The 21838-nt window shown below is 46.0% G+C and overlaps 1 protein-coding gene across 1 annotated transcript in view; it reads left to right on the top strand.

The window, feature by feature from the left end:
* Window positions 1-13915, top strand: part of BLOC1S6 (biogenesis of lysosomal organelles complex 1 subunit 6) — a 29745-nt gene extending 15830 nt beyond the window's left edge. The window contains exon 5 of the mRNA XM_073618630.1: window positions 11853-13915. Within this exon, the coding sequence (XP_073474731.1) occupies window positions 11853-11972 (120 nt within the window). The 3' untranslated portion in view covers window positions 11973-13915. The remainder of the gene's footprint in view (window positions 1-11852) is intronic.
* The last annotated feature ends 7923 nt before the right edge of the window (window positions 13916-21838 follow it).

The raw sequence follows: 21838 nt of genomic DNA, 5'->3' as shown, positions 1-21838 counted from the left end.
AATAGGCGTCTGTCAATCCCTAAAGGACCAATTTAGACAGGCCCTTAAAGAGGTTCCTGCACAACAAGCCCAGGAATTGGCTGAACTACCAAAAGCATTATGCTTTGCCATAGATTCCATTAAAGATTCTATTCACCAGGCGTCCCGCCTTACGCTTATGTTAGTACATATGCGTAGAATTCTGTAGTTAAAAAATTGGACAGCTGAAGCACCATGTAAAAACCTCCTAACTGGGTTCCCTTTTCATGGGGAGCGGCTATTTGGGGAAGATTTGGATTTGGACAAATATATCCAAACAATTTCTAGTGGGAAAAGTACTCTTTTGCCAGTCAAAAGAAAGTATAAATGCCCTTCATTTAAACGGGCTGTTAACCCTGAGCCAGGGGCTTTTGCCTCTAGGCAGTGGCGACGGTCTCCGCCGTCAGACTCTACAGGAAAACCTCCGGGTCAGACCCAGGCTCAAAAGAAGTCCTGGGGCCGGAAACCTGCAAAGCAGAATCCTAAAGCCTCATCATGAAGATGCAACCCCCCTCACCAAGGTGGTGGGAAGACTTCTGCAGTTTTCAGGAGTCTGGCAAGAGGAAATTCAGGACAGATGGATCATCTCCACGGTAACGCTGGGGTACAAGCTGGAATTTCGGGACTTTCCACTGTCTCGTTTCCTGAGGTCAAGCAAATTTTCAGAGAAAAGACAATCTCTGTTTCAGGCTCTAGACCGATTAATATCTCAAGGGGTGATCATACAGATCCCCACAAAAAAGCAAGGTTTGGGATTTTATTCAAATCTTTTTATGGTACCAAAACCAAATCTAAATGGGTTCCTGAAGATCTGCTCTTTTCGCATGGAGACGATCAGGTCAGTAGTTTCTATCCTCCTAGGAGGAGAACTTCTGGCATCTATCGACATCATCAGGGATGCATATCTGCATGTTCCTATATTTCCCACTCACCAAAAGCTTCTGCGGTTCGAGTTAGGACAGCAGCAATTCCAGTTTGTAGCCCTGCCCTTCGGGCTAGCTACAGCACCCTGGGTTCACAAAAGTGCTGGCCCCACCTCTAGCCAGGTTAAGGGCACAGGGCATAACAGTCTTGGCATACCTAGACGATCTATTGCTAATAGACCATTACAATCAGTTACCTGGAACGTTTGGGTTGGATTCTCAACCTAGAGAAATCTTCCTTAATACCGCTAAAAAGGCTGGGGTACTTGGGTCTGATCATAGACACAGCCCAGGAAAAGGTGTTCTTGCCTCAGGCAAAGATCAACTCCATAAGTGAGCTGGTGCGGATGGTCAGGTCAAAAGGCGATCCCTCCATTCGCCTTTGCATGAGGTTGCTAGGAACCATGGTGGCTTCATTTGAAGCAGTTCCCTATGCCCAGTTCCATTCAAGACTGTTGCAAAACAGTATCCTGTCTACTTGTAACAAAACAATTCAAGCTTTAGACTTGCCAGTGCGGCTGTCCCCAAGAGTGTCCCAAGCCTCACTTGGTGGTTAGTAACCCAGAATCTGCTGAAAGGAAAATCCTTCAGACCAGTTATCTGGAAAGTGGTAATGACAGATGCCAGCCTTTTTAGGCTGGGGAGCAGTACTAGAAAAGACAACAGTCCAAGGCAGTGCGTCTAGCTCTGAAGGCCTGGACTTCCAGGTTACGGGATTGTCCTGTCAGGATCCAATCCGACAATGCCACAGCTGTGGCCTATATCAATCACTAAGGGAGCACCAAGAGTCTCTCAGCACAGAGAGAGGTGAACCATATTTTAACTTGGGCAGAAAGGAATGTTCCATGCCTATCGGCAGTCTTCATTCTGGGTGTAGAGAATTGGCAGGCAGACTACTTGAGTCGCCAGCAGTTATTCACAGGGGAATGGTATCTTCACCCTGGCCTTTTTCGGGCGGTTTTCCAAAGATGGGGGATTCCGGACGTAGATCTTCTAGCGTCCAGGTTCAACATGAAGTTAGTCAACTTTGTGGCCAGAACAAGGGATCCACTCGCATGTGGAATGGATGCGTTGGTGACCCCGTGGGATAAGTTCTCACTGATCTATGCATTTCCCCCTATTCAGGTGCTGCCTTGACTTTTTTGCAGGATCAAGCTGGAAAGAAAGCCGGTAATTCTGGTAGCACCAGCATGGCCCAGAAGGTCATGGTATGCAGAAATCGTAAATATGGCAGTGGAGGGTTCATGGTCCCTCCCACTACGGCCAGATCTGCTCTCACAGGGACGGATATTCCATCCTACCTTGCGGTCTTTAAATTTAACGGCTTGGCTATTGAAACCCACATTCTGAAGAAACGTGGGCTTTCCGGGTCAGTTATCTCTACCCTGATTAGTGTAAGGAAGCCAGCTTCCAGAACTATATATTATAGGGTCTGGAGGGCTTAAGTTTCCTGGTGTGAATCCAAGGGTTGGCACCCTCGGAGATATATCATAGGCAGAATTATTGTCTTTCTACAATTAGGGGTAGAAATGAAATTGGCCTTGAGTACTATTAAAGGCCAAGTGTCAGCTTTATCAGTCTTATTTTAAAGACCGCTTGCTACACATTCTTTAGTCCGGGGTTTTTTGCAAGGAGTGATGAGGCTTAATCTGCCAGTCAAACCTCCCTTGAATCCTTGGGACTTGAACTTAATTTTGTCTGTGTTACGAAAACAGCCATTTGAACTGATACAACATAGTCCCTTAGTCCTTCTGACAAGGAAGTTGGTATTTTTGGTTGCTACATCCTCAGCAAGGAGGGTTTCGTAATTGGCTGCTCTTTCTTGTAAAGAGCCATATTTGATTATTCATGAGGAATCTTAAATAGAAAACGATCTTCAGATAAATTTTTACTCCAAATATAAAAATAAATGTAATAAAAAAGAAAAATGGTTTAAATCCAAAAAATCTATTTTTTTTTTTTTAAATCATTGATTTTTATCCATTGTTTAGAGGCTGGAACTCCGCTTTAATGTTGACATTTGACATATTTCCCATCCTGCCTGAAAAGGGACATTTTATGTTTTGCTTTGCAGTCTCAGACTTTCCTGTACGATGGTAGAATAGCTCCTATATGGTGAAGTGTAACTCCAGAAATGTCAGTAAAGCTCTTAGAGCCAGCAAGATGTACAACTGGAGGGCCGATTACTGCTTCAGGAAATGTCATGGTGGGATATAGTATGTCCCTGGTTATGGATATGGTTTTAATGAAGCCACCAGAAGTGCGCTGGGGTCTCATGATTTTGGTGCAATGGAGAATACTGGGTCTGGCATTTTGCTATAGGCTATGTCACTGAGCTTAAAGTTTATGTGAACCCTTACCTTGTAAAACAACTCATTTAGTTTCAAATTGAAATAAAAGAAAAAAAACATTTGTGTATACAGTACATTATAAATACACATCACATAGTCTCTATTCTCGGTTGCATATGGGGCTTAGAGAGCTAGGGGAGGAGAAACACAAGTACACTGATCTTCCCAGTAAATGGCTGTGCAGTGGGGGAGTGTCAGTAGAAGTCCGATCATTGGAGGACAGGCAGGCTGTTCTCCCAGCACATCCAGAAAACTGACCATACTAGGATGGATGAGCTTCCATAATAAATAAATATTATAATAATAATAATCATAATACTATAATAAATATAAAAAAATAAAATAAAAAATGTCTTCATCAGTTTAGGACAATATGTATTCTTCTACATATTTTTGGTAAAAAAAATTGCAATAAGCGCATACAGGCAGTCCCCGAGTTACGAACGACTCTTATGAACGGCCTCAATGCCGGCCGCTTGTGCTCCATGCTGGTCCTGGATACCTGCGAGCAGCTATCTTGCCACACCCCACACTGCAGTACTACATGTACTGCATGGCCACAAGCACCCGGCACATTCCACATCGATGCACAGGCAGAAGTTACACTTGCAAGCAGTGTTCCGACTTACACACAAATTCCACTTACGAACAAACCTACAGTCCTTATTGTGTTCGTAACTCGGGGAATGCCTGTATTGATTGGTTTGTGCAAAAGTTCTAGCATCTACAAAATTGGGAACAGATTTATGGAATTGTTATTAATATTATAATTTTTTTTTACAAGTAATGGCGGTGATCAGCGATTTTTAGCAGGACTGCGACATTGCGGCGGACAGATTGGACACTTTTGACACTTTTTTTGGGACAGAGACATATATACAGCGATCAGTGCTATAAAATGCACTGATTACTGTATAAATGTCACTTGCAGGAAAGGGTTAACACTAAGGGGCGATCAAGAGGTTAAATGTGTCCTAGGGAGAGGTGTTTCTGACTGGGAGTAGGGGGAGATCACTGTCCTGATCACTAGGAACAGACAATCTCTCTCTACTCCCCTGTCAGAACAGGGATCTGTTTGTTTACATTGACAGATCCCTGTTCTGGCGCTCTGTGGAGTGATCACAAGTAGCCGGTGGACATCGTGGCTGCTGGCCACGTGCATCGGCACCAGCGCACGCACCCGATATATCTATTGCACGAACCGCCGTACCGGTACGGCGATTTGCGCAATAGAGCCGACCTGTTCCGTATATCGGCGGCGGCTGGTCGGCAAGTGGTTAAGAGAATCTCTTGGCCCCAGGTCACTAAAACTAATGTCTGCATTGGAAGATTTCCCCTCTATTACTTTTCTGTGGACGACCCAATATTTGGGATTTTCTTTTACTTTTGTTTACAATGATAATGGTAAACAGGACAAATAGAGAGGTTGAATCTTCTAACAGGGCCACAGACAGCAATACAAACTGGCAGAGGTTCTAATCCCTCTCCACTCTTATCCAAAACTAAAAAAAAAAAGTTTTGCCCTGTTGTTATGCTTTAAGCAATAGGTATTTTTTGCATAAACCGCTTATAACATTGGATCGACCATTATCTAAATCATACTAGAAAAATACCAATTGTATGTAAAGTGAAAAAAAACATGTGCCGTATGTTTCTGTAAAGCATGCATCTGCTATATGAAAACACTTCAAGGAAAATATATGTTGATGCAGCCAGTAATCCAGTTCGTTCCAAACTTTCTGTTGTGGGCTGACAATGCTGCCTCTGCTACACTAAAATCTCAGTCCGTATTGTCAGCTTTGTCTCAGTTATCTTCTGTTGGGCTACAGTGCTCCTCCCCCCTTTCATCTACATTTATATAGAGGGATGTTCTGTAGTCAACAGGGGGAGAACTTAGGCAGAGCTGACAACACTTCTGGGGATTTCAATGTAGCAGAGGAAGTGTTGTCAGTCACTACAGAAGGTTAGGAGATCAGTGGCTTTCTGGCAGGATCATTGGGTACAGGGGCGGACTGACAACCCAAGGGGCCCCGGGCATCAGGAGATCTATGGGCCCCCTGTGTCCCCACCCACAAAAAGCTCCAACTACATAGTGCAGCTCAATTGAATAGAGGGGCATTTAAATATAGCCTGCATGGAAGTTCTCGGCTTTTTTCCTTAGGAGGTTCCAGGTTAAAGGTGGCCGATGCACAGCAGCCATCTTTATGACGAAACCAGGGGTGTTTTATAAAAGCAGTGGGTTTGAGCACAAGATCATAATTTGGGCCCCAATGCCAGAGAAAGTAGTGTGGCATGGGTGTGGTTTACGGGGGGGCTGGTTTTCATTGCCTTGTGCAGCCATTCAGCTACCACTCAGCTCCTTCATTAAAGGGGTTGTAAAGGTAATTTTATTTTTTTTTTAAAATAACTAACATGTTATACTTACCTTCACTGTGCAGCTCGTTTCTGCACAGAGTGGCCCCGAACCTGCTCTTCTGGGGTCCCTCGGCGGCTGTTTCAGCTCCTCCCCGCAAGAACTATCCACCTTAATGCGAGCTCCCTCGCATGGTGGTTAGTTCTTGCGGGCGCGCTCCCGTGATACAGCCGGCGGCTATAGCCGCTCACTGTATCACTCGGCCCCGCCCCCCAGCGCGCCGTGTCATTGGATGTGATTGACAGCAGCGCGAGCCAATGGCTGCGCTGCTTTCAATCCATCCACTGCAGCCAATCAGCGACCAGGCTGAGCTGCAATAGAGATGACGGGAACGAGCAGCGGAGATTCGAGGTGTCAGGTAAGTAAAACGGGGGGGCTGGGGGCGGCAGTATTGTCAAAAGTTTTTTCACCTTAATGCATATAATGCATTAAGGTGAAAATTTTTTTACCTTTACAACCCCTTTAAGAGAGAGGGGGTGAGAGAGAGAGAGAGAGAGAGAGAGAGAGAGAGAGAGGGGGGGAGAGAGAGAGAGGGAGAGAGAGAGAGGGAGAGGGAGAGAGAGAGAGAGAGAGAGAGAGAGAGGGGGAGAGAGAGAGAGAGGGGGGGAGAGAGAGAGAGGGGGGGAGAGAGAGAGAGAGGGAGAGAGAGAGGGAGAGAGAGGGAGAGGGAGAGGGAGAGGGAGAGGGAGAGGGAGAGGGGAGAGAGAGAGAGGAGAGAGAGAGAGAGATGGGGATGAGAGGGGATGAGACAAAGAGAGGGGAGTGAGGGGAGTGAGGGAAGTTAGAGAAAGGGGATGAGACAAATAGAGAGAGGGGAGTAAGAGAGAGAGATGGGTGTGAGAAAGAGAAGGGGGTGGGGGGATTGTGAGAAAGAGGGAGGTGAGACAAAAAGAGGGGGGTGAGAGAGAGAGGGGGATGAGAGAGTAGGGGAATGAGGGGTGGGGGGGTGAGACTGCAGGGCTGGTGCAAGGATTTTTGACACCCTAGGCGAAACCTAATTTTTCCACCCCCCCGTGGCTCCACCCCTGACCCCACCCCCTTTTCCTGCCTATGTATACCCCACCTTTTTAATGAAGCAGTCCACCAGCACTCATCAAAATGCAGCCTACCTAGCGCCCATCAATGAATGTTGTGCTTGCTTCCATTCATTGGGGAGTCGGGACACAGACACAGTCCTCCGCTGCCGCTGCATCTCTGACACTCTGTGCAAATGGAGTGGCCACTGCCTGATGATGCTGTGACCTTAGTTGCTTGCTGCAAAAAGAAGAGAGTAGAAACACCAGTGGCCCTTGCAGCAGTGCACTCTAGGTGGCTGCCTAGTTTTCCTAGTGTAGCACCGCCCTGAGTGAGAGAGAGGGGGGATGAGAGGGGGGAGTGTGAGAGAAACACAGAGAGAGAGGGGGGGTGACACAGAGAAGATGGGTGAGATAGAAAGGGTGGGTGAGAGAGAGTGAGGGGGTGAGAGGGAAGGGGGAAGAAAAGAGAATGATGGGGGGAGGAATTGAGGGAAGGTGACACTCAGGGGGTTTGCATTATAAGACGTACAGTGCCCCTCCATACTCAGGGCACACAGGGGAGGTACCCATTATAAGGCATATAGTGCCCCCCAACCTTGGGACACACAGGGGACATTAAGTTCCCCCCCATCATCAGGTCACACAGGAGGCACCCCATTAAAAGATATTTAATGCCCCCCAATCTCAGGGCACACCGGGTGCTCCCCATTATAAAGTGCAGAGTACATCATCATGCTCAGGTCACAGAGTGGACCCCTTGTTATAAGGTGCACAGAGCCCCTTACTCAGGGCAGAAAGGGATCCCCAACAACAAAACACAATAAGCCCTAATTCTCAGGTCACAACGTGTGCCCCTCATTACAAGGTGTATAGAGCTTCTATCCTCAGGTCATACAGGGGGTCCCTATTATACAGTAATATGCACTGAGCTCCTCAACCTGAGGTCACACAGGGGGTCCTCATTATAAGTTCAGTGCCCCCCATCCTCAGGACACAGGATCTCTCAATATAAGGAGTTATCTCTCTCACAGCCCACATGGCATGACAGGGGGTTGTCCATTATGAGTACTGTTCATGCTAAGGGGACACAGGGCCCCCCAATATATGAAGCACAGTGCCCGCCCCCCCCCCCCCCCCCCCCACACACACACATACACACACAAGCCCCCACATATATGCTATCACTTTACTCCCCCCTAACCATGTTCATTATCAAGCTATGCCAAGAGAGGCCACTGGCTCTTACCACCCTTGCTCCAGCAGACATTTTAATTCTCCAGCATGCATATTGTGCGGGAAGCACAGCCTGGACTTCAGGAGATGGCAGGTGCCAGCATTGTATGGCAGGGCTAATCATCTTCCAGTTGTATTCGGGTGAATTGGCAGCCAAACATCCTGCTGTCCTGCTGGGAGGTGAAAGTGAAACTATGTATATATGCAGTGCAGGAGAGACTTCAGCGATGCTGTTCTCCTCACTGACAAGAGCAGAGAGACAGTATAATGTGAGCAAGTCACACATGCAGCCTATTTGGCGGCGGTGCTGTTAAACTGATGCCGACCCCTGCCCTGAGTTCTCTCATTGGTTCGAGAAGTGTTCTCCTCCTCCCTAGGCTCTCTTGATCTCTTTCACTTTATCTCTCCCTTCTCAAGACTGGACCCGGTACCTGCTTGCTCCATCCATTCTGCTGCATCCTCCCAGGAGCCTCTCATGGGGCCCCCTACTGGCCCCGGGCCCTCGGTCAGTGTCCGATATGCCCGAATGGTCAGTCCGCCCCTGATTGGGTATTTTTTTGCACTTGGAAAGTTTCTAGTGGAATAAAACGTGGGGAATGTGCATGTATTGCACAGATCTATGGCATGTCATTTTGCATTTTGCCCTGACATGCACTTTACCAAGTACAGACAGCATTTTATAGTGCCTTGTTTTTAGTGGATGGTTTAAACATTTACAGGGGTAAATCAGCAACAGAATGGCTCCAGCCGGTGAAGAACATCCTGAGACCTTGAAGATGACCTGTTCTATAGCATTTTTTAATGTATGATAGGTTCACATGTAGAGCGATCAACTAATTGGGAATAATCTGATGTGTTAAAAAACCCTGGCAGAAATTGTAAAGAAATACCAGTTCTGTTTATCTGATACCTCTCTGCAAGGAGTTGGGCTTTAAAGCTGATATACTGAGCGGGGCTCTGACAGGTCCATCCCTGCACAGTGAGCGGAGACGGACCTGTCATCCGCCTGCTCAACGGATCGACCCACCGCTGAATCCGCCGGGTGGAAAGCCCATGTGAAAGGATCCTTAGGGCTCTTTCACACGGACGTGTCGGTGTACGGGCTCCGCTTTGCTCAGCGGGGGATCGCTCCGTCGAGCCCCGCTGAGCAGGCAGATGACAGGTCTGCCTCTGCACACTGTGCAGGGACCGACCTGTCAGAGCACCGCTCTCCTCTATGGGGGATCGAATGAGTCCGTTTTCATCCGATCCGCCAGATGGATGGAAAAATAGGGTTTCCATCCGTCACACTTTAGCAGATCGGAGCGGGTCGGATGTCAACGGACATGTCACCACTGACATCCATCGCTCCATAGACCTGTATGGAGCGTCTGTTCAGGTCCGCCCAAAAAACTGACAGGGGGACCTGAACGGTCCACCCGTGTGAAAGGGGCCATAGGGGCAATGACCACAATTGTAAGAGACATTCTTCCCACTGATCATCACACTAATGTATTGTGAGTTGTAGATATAGTCATTTTTAGAGGGATGAAAGTTATACCAGGAGTTCCTCCTGTGTTGAAAAGGCTGAGGAAAGCTGTTATAGAGGATATTTTTCATAGTCCCATTTGTCATCTTTGATGTATTTTAATTGTATCGTGTTTCTGTTCTGCTTTCTGAGTGCAGAGTTTAATTTTTGTTTTATTTTACAATTATATGAGGTGTACAAAGTAGCTGACCTACCTATCTGGGATCGATCCGTCCGCAGCTAATTGTGTACAGCTGAATGGGGTCCTGTTCTCCTATATTAGGTGGCTGCAGGATCGATCCAGTATGTAATGATTAAGTGCTGAGACAGGCATTAAACTCATCAACCTTCAGTCCCCCGCTGTGATCTCTATGCTTCTGAGTGCTGTGTTACAAAGATTTACTGCAGTAAAGGTGGCGTAATTAACGAGAGCAGCCATCCAGATCGTCTTTCTCTGTTCACAACCCACCATGCATTTGGTAGACGTTATCTATGGCTAGGTTGTGACATTTTGGATTTTAGAACAGTTTTTTATTTAAAGCAAGAAAGAGGTACTTTTGCCTGAGATGGCAAAAGGAGGAAGCCAACTTTGGGTTGTTATATTGCTTTGGGCAGTACATGATTCTGTACATCACATATATCAAACACAAGACCCATGGGCCGAATCCAGCCTACTAGGCCTTGTTATGTGGTCCTCATACCCAATTTTGCAGCTGGAACTCAGTTTTTGTCATCTCCAGGCTCTCACTCCCCAGTCACTTGTACACACAGAAGCATTCTGTGTTTACAAAGAACAGCTTTGCTCTCGGTGGCTCCTGGATCTAACAGATTCCTGCATGCACTCATGGCGGGGCATGGTGGGGACAGATCTCCAGAATCTGAGGGAGAGAACAATCTCCCTGCAAGAGAATGCAGATCCCCCTACACAGGGAGATACTAGATGTAGAGGTGCCAGGTAGGTGGGAGAGATGCGAAGATGGCCTTTGAGTTGGGGATGGGGTTGCACACACTGCACCCCTGTACTCTATACTCTGTATGTAGCACATCCCTAAACCCTGCACTCTGTAGCATGATCCTGAACTCTGTACATAGTGCACTCCAAAACCCTGCACTCTTTACACAGTGCACCCCCCCGGCTCTCCACTCTGTACGTAGCGTACCCCTGAACCCTGCACTCTGTAAATAACACACCCCTGAACTCTCCACTCTGTACCTAGTGCACAGCTGACCTCTGTACGTAGCTCACCTCTGCACTCTGTACGTAGCTCACCCCTGAACTCTGCACTCTGTACGTAGCTCACCCCTGAACTCTGCACTCTGTACGTAGCTCACCCCTGAACTCTGCACTCTGTACGTAGCTCACCCCTGAACTCTGCACTCTGTACGTAGCTCACCCCTGAACGCTGCACTCTGTACGTAGCTCACCCCTGAACGCTGCACTCTGTACGTAGCTCACCCCTGAACGCTGCACTCTGTACGTAGCTCACCCCTGAACGCTGCACTCTGTACGTAGCTCACCCCTGAACGCTGCACTCTGTACGTAGCTCACCCCTGAACGCTGCACTCTGTACGTAGCTCACCCCTGAACGCTGCACTCTGTACGTAGCTCACCCCTGAACTCTGCACTCTGTACGTAGCTCACCCCTGAACTCTGCACTCTGTACGTAGCTCACCCCTGAACTCTGCACTCTGTACGTAGCTCACCCCTGAACTCTGCACTCTGTACGTAGCTCACCCCTGAACGCTGCACTCTGTACGTAGCTCACCCCTGAACGCTGCACTCTGTACTTAGCTCACCCCTGAACGCTGCACTCTGTACTTAGCTCACCCCTGAACGCTGCACTCTGTACTTAGCTCACCCCTGAACGCTGCACTCTGTACGTAGCTCACCCCTGAACGCTGCACTCTGTACGTAGCTCACCCCTGAACTCTGCACTCTGTACGTAGCTCACCCCTGAACTCTGCACTCTGTACGTAGCTCACCCCTGAACTCTGCACTCTGTACGTAGCTCACCCCTGAACTCTGCACTCTGTACGTAGCTCACCCCTGAACGCTGCACTCTGTACGTAGCTCACCCCTGAACGCTGCACTCTGTACTTAGCTCACCCCTGAACGCTGCACTCTGTACTTAGCTCACCCCTGAACGCTGCACTCTGTACTTAGCTCACCCCTGAACGCTGCACTCTGTACGTAGCTCACCCCTGAACGCTGCACTCTGTACGTAGCTCACCCCTGAACTCTGCACTCTGTACGTAGCTCACCCCTAAACTCTGCACTCTGCTGTACATCAGTGTTCCCATATGATTGCAGCATCCCTTTTTTAGACTGCACTAGCATTTTCATTTATCTAGAAGTTACTGATGGGTTTCCTGTCTATTTTTTTTTTTCAGAAGCGAGCACTAAAGTTGCAGCAGAAGAAACAGGAGGAAAATCTTAAGCAAGAACAGCAACGTGAGCGTGAGCTGGAGAGAGAAAAACAATTAACAGCCAAGCCAGCTAAAAGGACATGAAATGCAGGGCCATGGCTCGGCCCGTTCATGAACTCTGCATCCTGGGCATTTCTATCTAGTTATGGAAAATCAGCGCTGATACTGTTGAAGCTGAAGACCGTTATCAAAAATTCTAGTCTGCAATTTTTATGCTTTTAACCATCCAGTCCAGGTTTCTGCTTGCCCAGCTTGCACTGATTGAGCACACATTTCAAATGCCTTTCAAGATAAGCGTGGGTGCAATCATTGTGTATAATAAAGCATGTGAAGAAAGTCTATCCAAGCAGTGAAGAGAATGTAATAGCTGGAGCATGAATTCTTTTCTTTCTGTACGAAAGCACCGACTACTCTTTTTCAATTAAATATAATTTTTTTATATATTGCTAGGGAGCTTAGTAGGAAAGTAGAGAACAAAAAATATGGTATTTTTGACGCCTGCTCCAGATGACCTTGGAACTTTGCTGCCATCTACTGGCTAATATCAGGAAGGCAATTTACAGTATCTTTAATTATATGTCCACTATCTTCATGTGGCGGGTCTCAAGTGTGGCTCCTGACATCACCAAAGGGCCACACATATTATTCAGTTAATGCAATCCTACAGAAAACTGTCAGAGATTGCAGACATGCTGTAGGAGATGGTTAGGATCTGTGAACATGCTCTATGGGAGACTGGGGACGTGCTTCAGGCAACAGTCATATGCCTTAGGCACATTACATGAGGCTGCTAGAAATCGCTGCTTTTACAGCAGTTTTACAAATTTATGCCTCCACGTTTGTACTCCCTACAGCCCATTTAAAATGATGTGTCCCAGTAAGATCTGTTATAATAGAGCAAAGGGAAAAAAGAATGGGCAGCACAGAAAAAAAGATAGTAGGCAATATATAAACCAAACCATTTAACTACTAGAATCCTGTTTAATTAATATTTTTCCTTCTCTGCCCTATGTAAGGAAAACATAGACTGTTGTCTGCGGAGGGTGTAAGGGTCACACAATAAGTGCCAAAGGGGCGCTGGTTGGGTGCCAAGATCCTAGAGCAGTGGTCTCCAAACTGCAGCCCGGGGGCCAGATGTGGCCCTTTGCTTGCCTTTCTCAGGCCCTTGGGACACCTTTCCTTCTACACCAATAATAAGACATAATTCCTGTGATTGTGGGGTGCTATTCTTCCCATTGACACCAATGATGGGACACTAGTCCTCCCACTGACACCAATGATAAGACACTAATCTTCTCACTGGCACCAAGTGCAGGGCCCTATTCCCGGTGACACCAATGAAGGGGCACTATTCCTTGCCCTGATATCAACAATGCAGCTCTATTCGTTCCACTGACACCAACGATCGGGCATTATTCTTCCCAATAACACCAATGATGGGGCACTATTCTTCCCAATGACACCAATGATGGGGCACTATTCTTCCCAATGATGGGGCAGTATTCCTTGCCCTGATATCAACAATGCAGCACTATTCCTCCCATTGAAATCAAAGATGGGGCACTATTCTTTCCAATAACACCAATGATGGGGCACTATTTTTTTCCCCTAATACCCACAATAGGGCAATATTCCTCCCACTAATACCAATAATTGGGCATTCTTTACTCTCATTGACCCCACAGCATTTTCTACTCAGACTGGTCAGTCCGGCCCCCTCAAAATGTGAAACTGGCCCTTTGTTCAGAAAGTTTGGAGACCCCTGTCCTAGAGCATAGAGTAAGATATGTGGCACCACATGTAAGCCCCTTTAGGTGTCTGTGTCCTTTATGACTGTACCAGGAAGACCTGCTGCTCATTAGTCTGCCATCCGCCCATCACTATGACAGCAGTTAGCAGCCTAATGGAGCTCATCAACGCTCCACACATATGGTAAGCTCTTCTGGGTGAAATGCATCAGAGTGAGGCTTGGCCTGGTTGGATGTTTGTTGATTTTGTCTGGAACAATAAAGTCTGTTTAAATCTGATGTCATTGGATTGCAGCCAGCTTCTTTGTTTAATGCAATAACTCTTGAATCCTAATAATAAAACCGATATAATGGATTTCCCATAACTCCCTGACCTGAAGGAAAATGAGCAGTAATCTCCCCCAAAAGGAAGAGGATGGCAAGACAAATCAGGCAGAGGCTCTAACTTATATTTAGAGAATGGTACAATTTCACTTTGATATTGCTTGACTTGGGTTTTAATTTTTATTGTCTTTTAAATATATTCAAGCTAACTGTTAGGCCTAATTAACTACTTGCTGTCTGGAGAAATTGTTGCACGTTATTTGCGCAGCTATTTATTAAAAGCAAATTTTGAGGAAAAATACACATAAATTAATTTTCATGCACACAGACACAATACAATGCCCATTTTTATTGTTAAAATATAAAAGGTGATGCTGCGCTGAGTAAATGGATACATAACATGTTAAAGTGGTTGTAAAGGCACAAGGTTTTTACCTTCATACATTCTTTGCATGATGGTAAAAACCATCTGTGTGCAGCAGTCCCCCCAATAATTACCTGAGCCACATTGCGATCCAGTGATATACAGGAGAGTCTTGGCTCACTAGGGACTCTCCCTCTTCATTGGCTTAGACAGCAGCGGTAACCATTGGCTCCCACTGCTGTCAGTCACAGCCAATGAGGAGAAAGCAGGGGCAGCAGTGATGTGCAGGAGAGCCTCGGCTCTCCGGGGACTCTCCCTCTTCATTGGATGAGACAGCATTGGTAACCATTGGCTCCCTCTGCTGTCAGTCACAGCCAATGAGGAGAAAGCAAGGGCGGGGCCAGGCCAGGGCTCTGTGTTTGAATGGATACGCAGAGCAGCGGCTCAGGAGCGAGCCTGCTTGGGTACACCAGAGAAAGCTGGCCAGGAGTGCCAGTGGGGGATCCCATAAGCAGTAACTCTTTATTGTCACTGTGGAGTACGCATTTGTAGGTCACAAATCTAGGTGCCAGGTCTGTTGTAATTTTTGTTATTAAATTTGAACTCCAGGCAAACGGCTAAATGCACAAATAAATTACATATATGGGAGCTGCCAAATGATTTGTATTTCTGTCGCTGCAGTCCTGACTTTTATACAGCTCTACCATACAGCACAGTCTTGTCTGGCCTACCAGAGACCTGCTTTTTGTCTGCTGCAGTTAAGTAATAGTTACAGACCTTGTCCTTCCTTAAATATGTGACTGGACAGTGAATAGAGAAGTAGCACACTGACAAGCTCATCTCTATGTCACTTCCTCCTCTCTGCCAACTCCTTTGCGCTCCTTATACTGCAGCACAACTGATTGGATCCTTGTGCTGCTTCGCTTTCCCCCAGTTTGAGCTCTGCTGTAAAGGGACTGTAAGGAGCTAAAACAAAATTCAGGTACTTGCCATGCTTGCATTAAAAAATATATATTAGATACTATATTGATGATTTTTTTTTAACGTGTATAATTACAATATTATGATAGACATTAATGTGTGTCTTTTTTTTATCTGCTGGAACGTCAGCGTTAAAGAAAATTGATACTAAGAGAAATGAATGGTCTTCTGTTGCTGGCCTCTGAGTTCAGTACTTTCTGAGTCACTGACCTACAACAAATATTCAGCAAGTGAAGTACATACTTGTTCTGATTCAGTATTCAGAAAGTACCAAAGCCACTGGATTGCCGTGGCAGCCAGGCAACAGGTATTTTCAAATGGTCAGCGAAGGAAGCTTGGTATTTCTTTTTTTAGATGTTTCCTTGTCTCTGATCTTGTGTACAGCTTAATCTTCACCCAAGCTGAGGTCAAGGCGTGGGCTTATGTTCCATCTGCTGGGTAGATCTGTGATTCAGTGTAGGTTCACATTGCTGCGGGTTTGAAATCTGAACTTGCACGATTTCAACACGGCAATGCAGTCCGACTTCAGGGGCGATTTGACAGACATCTGTGCAGGTTCATGTCTATACAAATCGCCCGCCAAAAGTAGTACAGAAAAGATTTGGACGGTGTCATTGCCGGCAATAGCCACCGATTTGGCATGCGATTTGACATGTCAAATCACATGCCAAATCACTTCAATGTGAACCTGGGCTAAAATCGTCTTGCAAGCCTAATAACTGTATATGCTATATTTAACCTTTTTTTTTAATTTTATAACAAAATATAAATTAAAAAAAAAATTTTTTTTTTTTTTTTAAATTCGGTCTTTTTACATTTTTTTAACAAAAAATAAAAACCGCAGAGATGATCAAATACCACCAAAAGAAAGCTCTATTTGTGGGGGAAAAAAATGAAAAAAATGTCATTTGGGTACAGTGTTGTATGACCGTGCAATTGTCATTCAAAGTGCATCAGCGCTGAAAGCTGAAAATTGGTCTGGACAGGAGGGGGGGTTTAAGTGCCCAGTAAGCAAGTGGTTAAAAAAATAAAAAATAAATAGATACTAGGGCAATTATATTAGACCCATTTCCTGGATTTATAATGTCCTGAGAATGACACACAGGTACAGAAATATAACACAACACAACAGACACTTCTGAGTCATTAACACGGCATTAAACCCAAAAGCAAACATTAACTCAATACCGGGCACTTTTACCCCCTTCCTGCCCAGGCCAATTTTCAGCTTTCGGCGTTGTCACACTTTGAATGACAATTGTTTAGTCACGTAACACTGCACCGCAATTTGTATCATTTTTTTTCTTTTTTGAGATATAGAGCTAAACAATCAAAAAAAGACTGAAAATTATGAAAATAAAACATTTTTATTCTGTTATAAAATTTTGCGAACAAGTACTTTTTCTTCTTCACAGATGGGCACGGATGAGGCTGCACTGATGGGCACTGATAACCTGTACTGATGAGCAGTGTAAACAATGTACTCACTGTGCCCTTTCAGCGTTGCTGGTTATCGGCTCTCCTTTCCTCACACAGAGACAGCGTGTGAGGAAAGGAATGCCGAAAAATGGCAAGACTGATTACTTGTCACCAGCTGTGATTGGACACAGCTGATCACATGGTAAAGGGCCTGTGATCGGTCCTTTTACTGCGATCTGTGATCAGCTGTGTCCAAAGGACACAGCGGTCACAGAATGCGCGCCCCAGGGGGTGTGCAGGAGGTGTGGGGAGTACATCCATGGATGTCTTCCCAGAACTGGAGAGCCGTGCTGTAGTCGTCTTTTGGCTATAGCTCCGGCGGGAAGGTGTTAATTATATTGCAGCTTGCCATTTCTTAGATGTGATGGCTGCATTCATTTTCTTTTTTAGGCCTTCTGTTTTCATCTGGTGTTCCAGCCAGTAAGTCTGTTGTTTTTCAATAGAACAAGCTCTCCAGCAGAATGTATCAGTTACAGAGATGAGACAAACCATTCAACACTAGCAGGGGTGCTTACAGTGATCAGCTTTTTTTATTCATGTAAAACCTAAACCCCAAAAGAAAAAAAACTGCTGTAATTGCTTATAAAGTATTAGCTGGAGTTTGGCTTCAATTAGTGCAGACATGTCCAAAGTCCGGTCTGCGGGCCAATTGCAGCCCATGTTCCAGTTTAATACGGCCCCCCTGGTGATTTGGATATACACATAAGCCACATAAGATATATATAGTATTTATCGGCGTTGCCTCTGAGGGGGGTGGGACAAGCGTCGTCGGAGTACATACGGGAGAATCTCCTGTTTACTCTGCGGCATCTGTAATAGGAAGTCCGGTCTCCTGGGCTGCCATTGGAGGACTGTTCTGTCTATAATAGGAGGCGGGACTTTGTATTAAAGAGGCTGCCAAGTAAACAGGAGATTCTCCTGTATGTAATCTGTTGGCGTTCGTCCCGCCCCCTCCCTGTCCCCTCCGAGGCTGCAGATGGGCATCAATCAGGCTGCACTGATGGCAGCGGTGAGGCTGCCTTCATGGCACTGGTAAGGCTGCCCATTGCAATGGTGAGGCTGCATTTATGGCAATGATGAGGCTGCATTAATGGCACTGGTAAGGCTGCCCATGGCAATGGTGAGGCTGCATTGATGGGCTGTGACCCTTATTTTGCTTCACAGTTCTTTCTTTAAAATTTAAGTTTTTTCCTGAAACTTCCCTCTTAAAGTGAAGATGCGTGTTATATGCCCATAAATACGGTATATACAAATAACGCCTGAGATCATCTCTTCACCACACAGCCACAAAGGCACGAGAATTCTCGTTGGGCAGTGTATTATTGCTCAGACTAACACACTTAGACCTCATTTTAATGGTTCAAAGAATGTCTGGCAAAATGGTTGGCCCCCACGCATGTTCACTTCATCAAATCTGGCCCTCTTTGAAAAAAGTTTGGACACCCCTGAATTAGTGTATCTAAATCTGCTAGACAATCTAACACCCCCCCCCCCCGATTAACAATGATGCTGTCCAAAGGGGCCCCCTGTGCTCCTTCATCCAGAGTGGAGGCCCTCTAATACAGGAGGTGTGTTACTGGCTAGATCACCAGATGAGAACAAAGGTGAAAAAAGCCTAAGGGCTCTTTCACACAGAGGATCCATATGTCCGTTTTTCATCCTTCCGTTTTCGGATGAAAAACGGACATACATTCATCCCTATGGAGCATCGGATGTCAGCGGTGACATGTCCGCTGACATCCGACCCGCTCTGATCCGAAAAGTGTAATGGAGGAAAACCCTACTTTTCCATCCGTTTTCGGATCGGATCGGGTGACGACGGACTCTACGGTCCGTCATCATCCGATCCCCCATAGGGGAGAGCGGCGCTCTGACAGGTCCGTCGCTGCACAGTGTGCAGCGACGGACCTGTCATTTTCCTGCTCAGCGGGGATCGGCGGAGCGATCCCCGCTGAGCAAGTGGGTGTTCACGGGGCGGATCATCACTGATCCGCCCTGTGTGAAAGAGCCCTTAGAAAACTAATGCAGCCACCACATCTAATGATTGGTAAGTTGCAATATACTACATTTTTGGTTTTGGATTTAGGGGGTTGTAAAAGCAGGCGGTTGAGCCACAGTTTTCTGCCCCCAGACACCCACCTAAACAAAGAAGTGCAGGCACTCAGGGCTGTACACATGCCGCAGCTGTATTGCTGTGCTTTGGGCAGTACCGCTTTTAAACACAACACATTAAAGCTAATGGGGTGCACTGCTTCCGTGTTAAAACAGGCATTGAAGAGGCGAAATATCACCTCCACCTCTGTGAACCGCCCTATGAAAAGCATTCAACCAAGGATTGCATTTCATAGGGGTGGTAAGTGCTGCCACACGTGAGAAGAGCACTAAATGCCTGTAATAAAGAATATGACATAGTTTACAATATAGTAAATTGCAACAAACCTTGTATCAAGAAGAAAAAAACTGTGAAACTGGAGATGTTATCTTCAGCAACTGATTTGTATTGTAAACTGATGTGAGTCTAGAGTCCAGTGTGTAGGAGAAACACGCTGTCCTTGTCTTTATACAGCGACTTTAATGTTCTTTTTTGTAAAACTTGTTTTTCCTCTCTTGTGTATGTATATCTCCAGAGCGGGGCTGTATTGCTTTTCCCATTTGAAGCAACTATGTTAAAGAAGTTTGATTTATAAGAAAAGCTTATTTTCAATCACTTTGACTTTTGTGGTTTCTGAAAGTGTGCAAATTCCTTTTATATCCATTTAGGCTCCATTCACACCAGTGCAACTTTTCATGCGACTTTGGACCCCAAAGTCACATGACACGCCGCACCCCATGTTTCCCTATGATAAATGGACCTCAAAGTCACATGACATGCCGCACCCCATTTTTCCCTATGATAAATGGACCCCAAAGTCACATGACACGCCGCACCCCATGTTTCCCTATGATAAATGGACCCCAAAGTCACATGACATGCCGCACCCCATGTTTCCCTATGATAAATGGACCCCAAAGTCACATGACACACCGCACCCCATGTTTCCCTATGATAAATGGACCCCAAAGTCACATGACATGCCGCACCCCATTTTTCCCTATGATAACCATTCATATCTGTGCGACTTCAAAGTAGCTCCTGCACTACATTGGTCTGACTTTCATTTGAGTTGGTCCATAGACCTCAATGTTAACCCTCAAAAAGTCGCATGAAAGGCGCACCTGCATGATATACAGTGAGGGGGGGAAAAGTATTTGATCCCCTGCTGATTTTGTACGTTTGCCCACTGACAAAGAAATTATCAGTCTATCATTTTTTTAACAGTGAGAGACAAAATAACAACAAATATGCAGAAAAACACATTTCAAAAAAGTTCTAAATTGATTTACATTTTAATAAGTGAAATAAGTATTTGACTCCTTCGCAAAACATGACTTGGTACTTGGTGGCAAAACCCTTGTTGGCAATCACAGAGGTCAGACATTTCTTGTAGTTGGCCCCCAGGTTTGCACACATCTCGGGAGGGATTTTGTCCCACTCCTCTTTGCAGATCCTCTCCAAGTCATTAAAGAGGAACTGCAGTCTGCTCACATAATTTGTAATAAAAACATCTTTGCCTTTCTGAAGCTTCGCTCCAACCACTTTGCATGTTATTTTATATATACTGTGATTCTGTACTTGCCAAATACGCTGCAGAAATCTCCCTCCACTGAGTCTGGCTGCATCCATTTTAACTGTGGGCAGCTGAAGCAGCTTCCTGTTCACTTCCTGGATTTACACAGACACACACCTCCAGCTCTGCAGCTCTCATTGGACCTCTTATGACTCATCCCCCCTCTCTTCCTGGCAAACTCTCACAAGAGTGAGGCTGGATTCACACCTATGCATGTTTTGCAGATCCTGACCAAGTCATTAAAGTGGAACTGCAGTCTGCTCACATAATTTGTAATAAAAACATCTGGTAACTCGAACCTTCAGCTACCTCCACATATTTTCTATGGGATTAAGGTCTGGAGACTGGCTAAGCCACTCCAGGACCTTAATGTGCTTCTTCTTCAGCCACTTCTTTGTTGCCTTGGCCTTGTGTTTTGGGTCATTGTCATGCTGGAATACCCATCCATGACCCATTTTCAATGTCCTGGCTGAGGGAAGGAAGTTCTCACCCAAGATTTAATGGTACATGGCCCCGTCCATTGTCCCTTTGATGTAGTGAAGTTGTCCTGTCCCCTTAGCAGAAAAACACCCCCAAAGCATAATGTTTCCACCTCCATGTTTGATGGTGGGGATGGTGTTCTTGGGGTCATAGGCATCATTCCTCCTCCTCCAAACACGGCGAGTTGAGTTAATGCCAAAGAGCTCGATTTTGGTCATATCTGACCACAACACTTTTACCCAGTTCTCCTCTGAATCATTCACATGTTCATTAGCAAACTTCAGACGGGCCTTTACATGTGCTTTCTTGAGCGGGGGGACCTTGTGGGCGCTGCAGGATTTCAGTCCTTCATGGCGTAGTGTGTTACCAATTGTTTTCTTGGTGACTATGGTCCCAGCTGCCTTGAGATCATTGATAAGATTCTCCCGTGTAGTTCTGGGCTGATTCCGCACCGTTCTCATGATCATTGAAACTCCACGAGGTGAGATCTTGCATGGAGCCCCAGACCGAGGGAGATTGACAGTTATTTTGTGTTTCTTCCATTCAAGAATAATCACACCAACTGTTGTCACCCTCTCACCAAGCTGCTTGTTAATGGTCTTGTAGCCCATTCCAGTATTGTGTAGGCCTACAACAGGGATCCTCAAACTACGGCCCTCCAGCTGTTGCAGAACTACACATCCCATGAGGCATTGTAAAACTCTGACATTCACAGACATGACTAGGCATGATGGGAATTATAGTTCCTGAACACCTGGAGGGCCGCAGTTTGAAGACCCCTGGTCTACAATCTTGTCCCTGACATCCTTGGACATTTCTTTGGTCTTCGCCATGGCGGAGAGATTGGAATCTGATTAATTGCTTCTGTTGACGGGTGTCTTTTATACAGCTAACAAACTGAGAATA

Source organism: Aquarana catesbeiana, linkage group LG03, assembly GCF_042186555.1.
Source record: "Aquarana catesbeiana isolate 2022-GZ linkage group LG03, ASM4218655v1, whole genome shotgun sequence".
Taxonomy (NCBI): domain Eukaryota; kingdom Metazoa; phylum Chordata; class Amphibia; order Anura; family Ranidae; genus Aquarana; species Aquarana catesbeiana.
The sequence above is the reverse complement of the archived record's forward strand: the minus strand, read 5'-3'. Positions and strand labels throughout refer to the sequence as shown.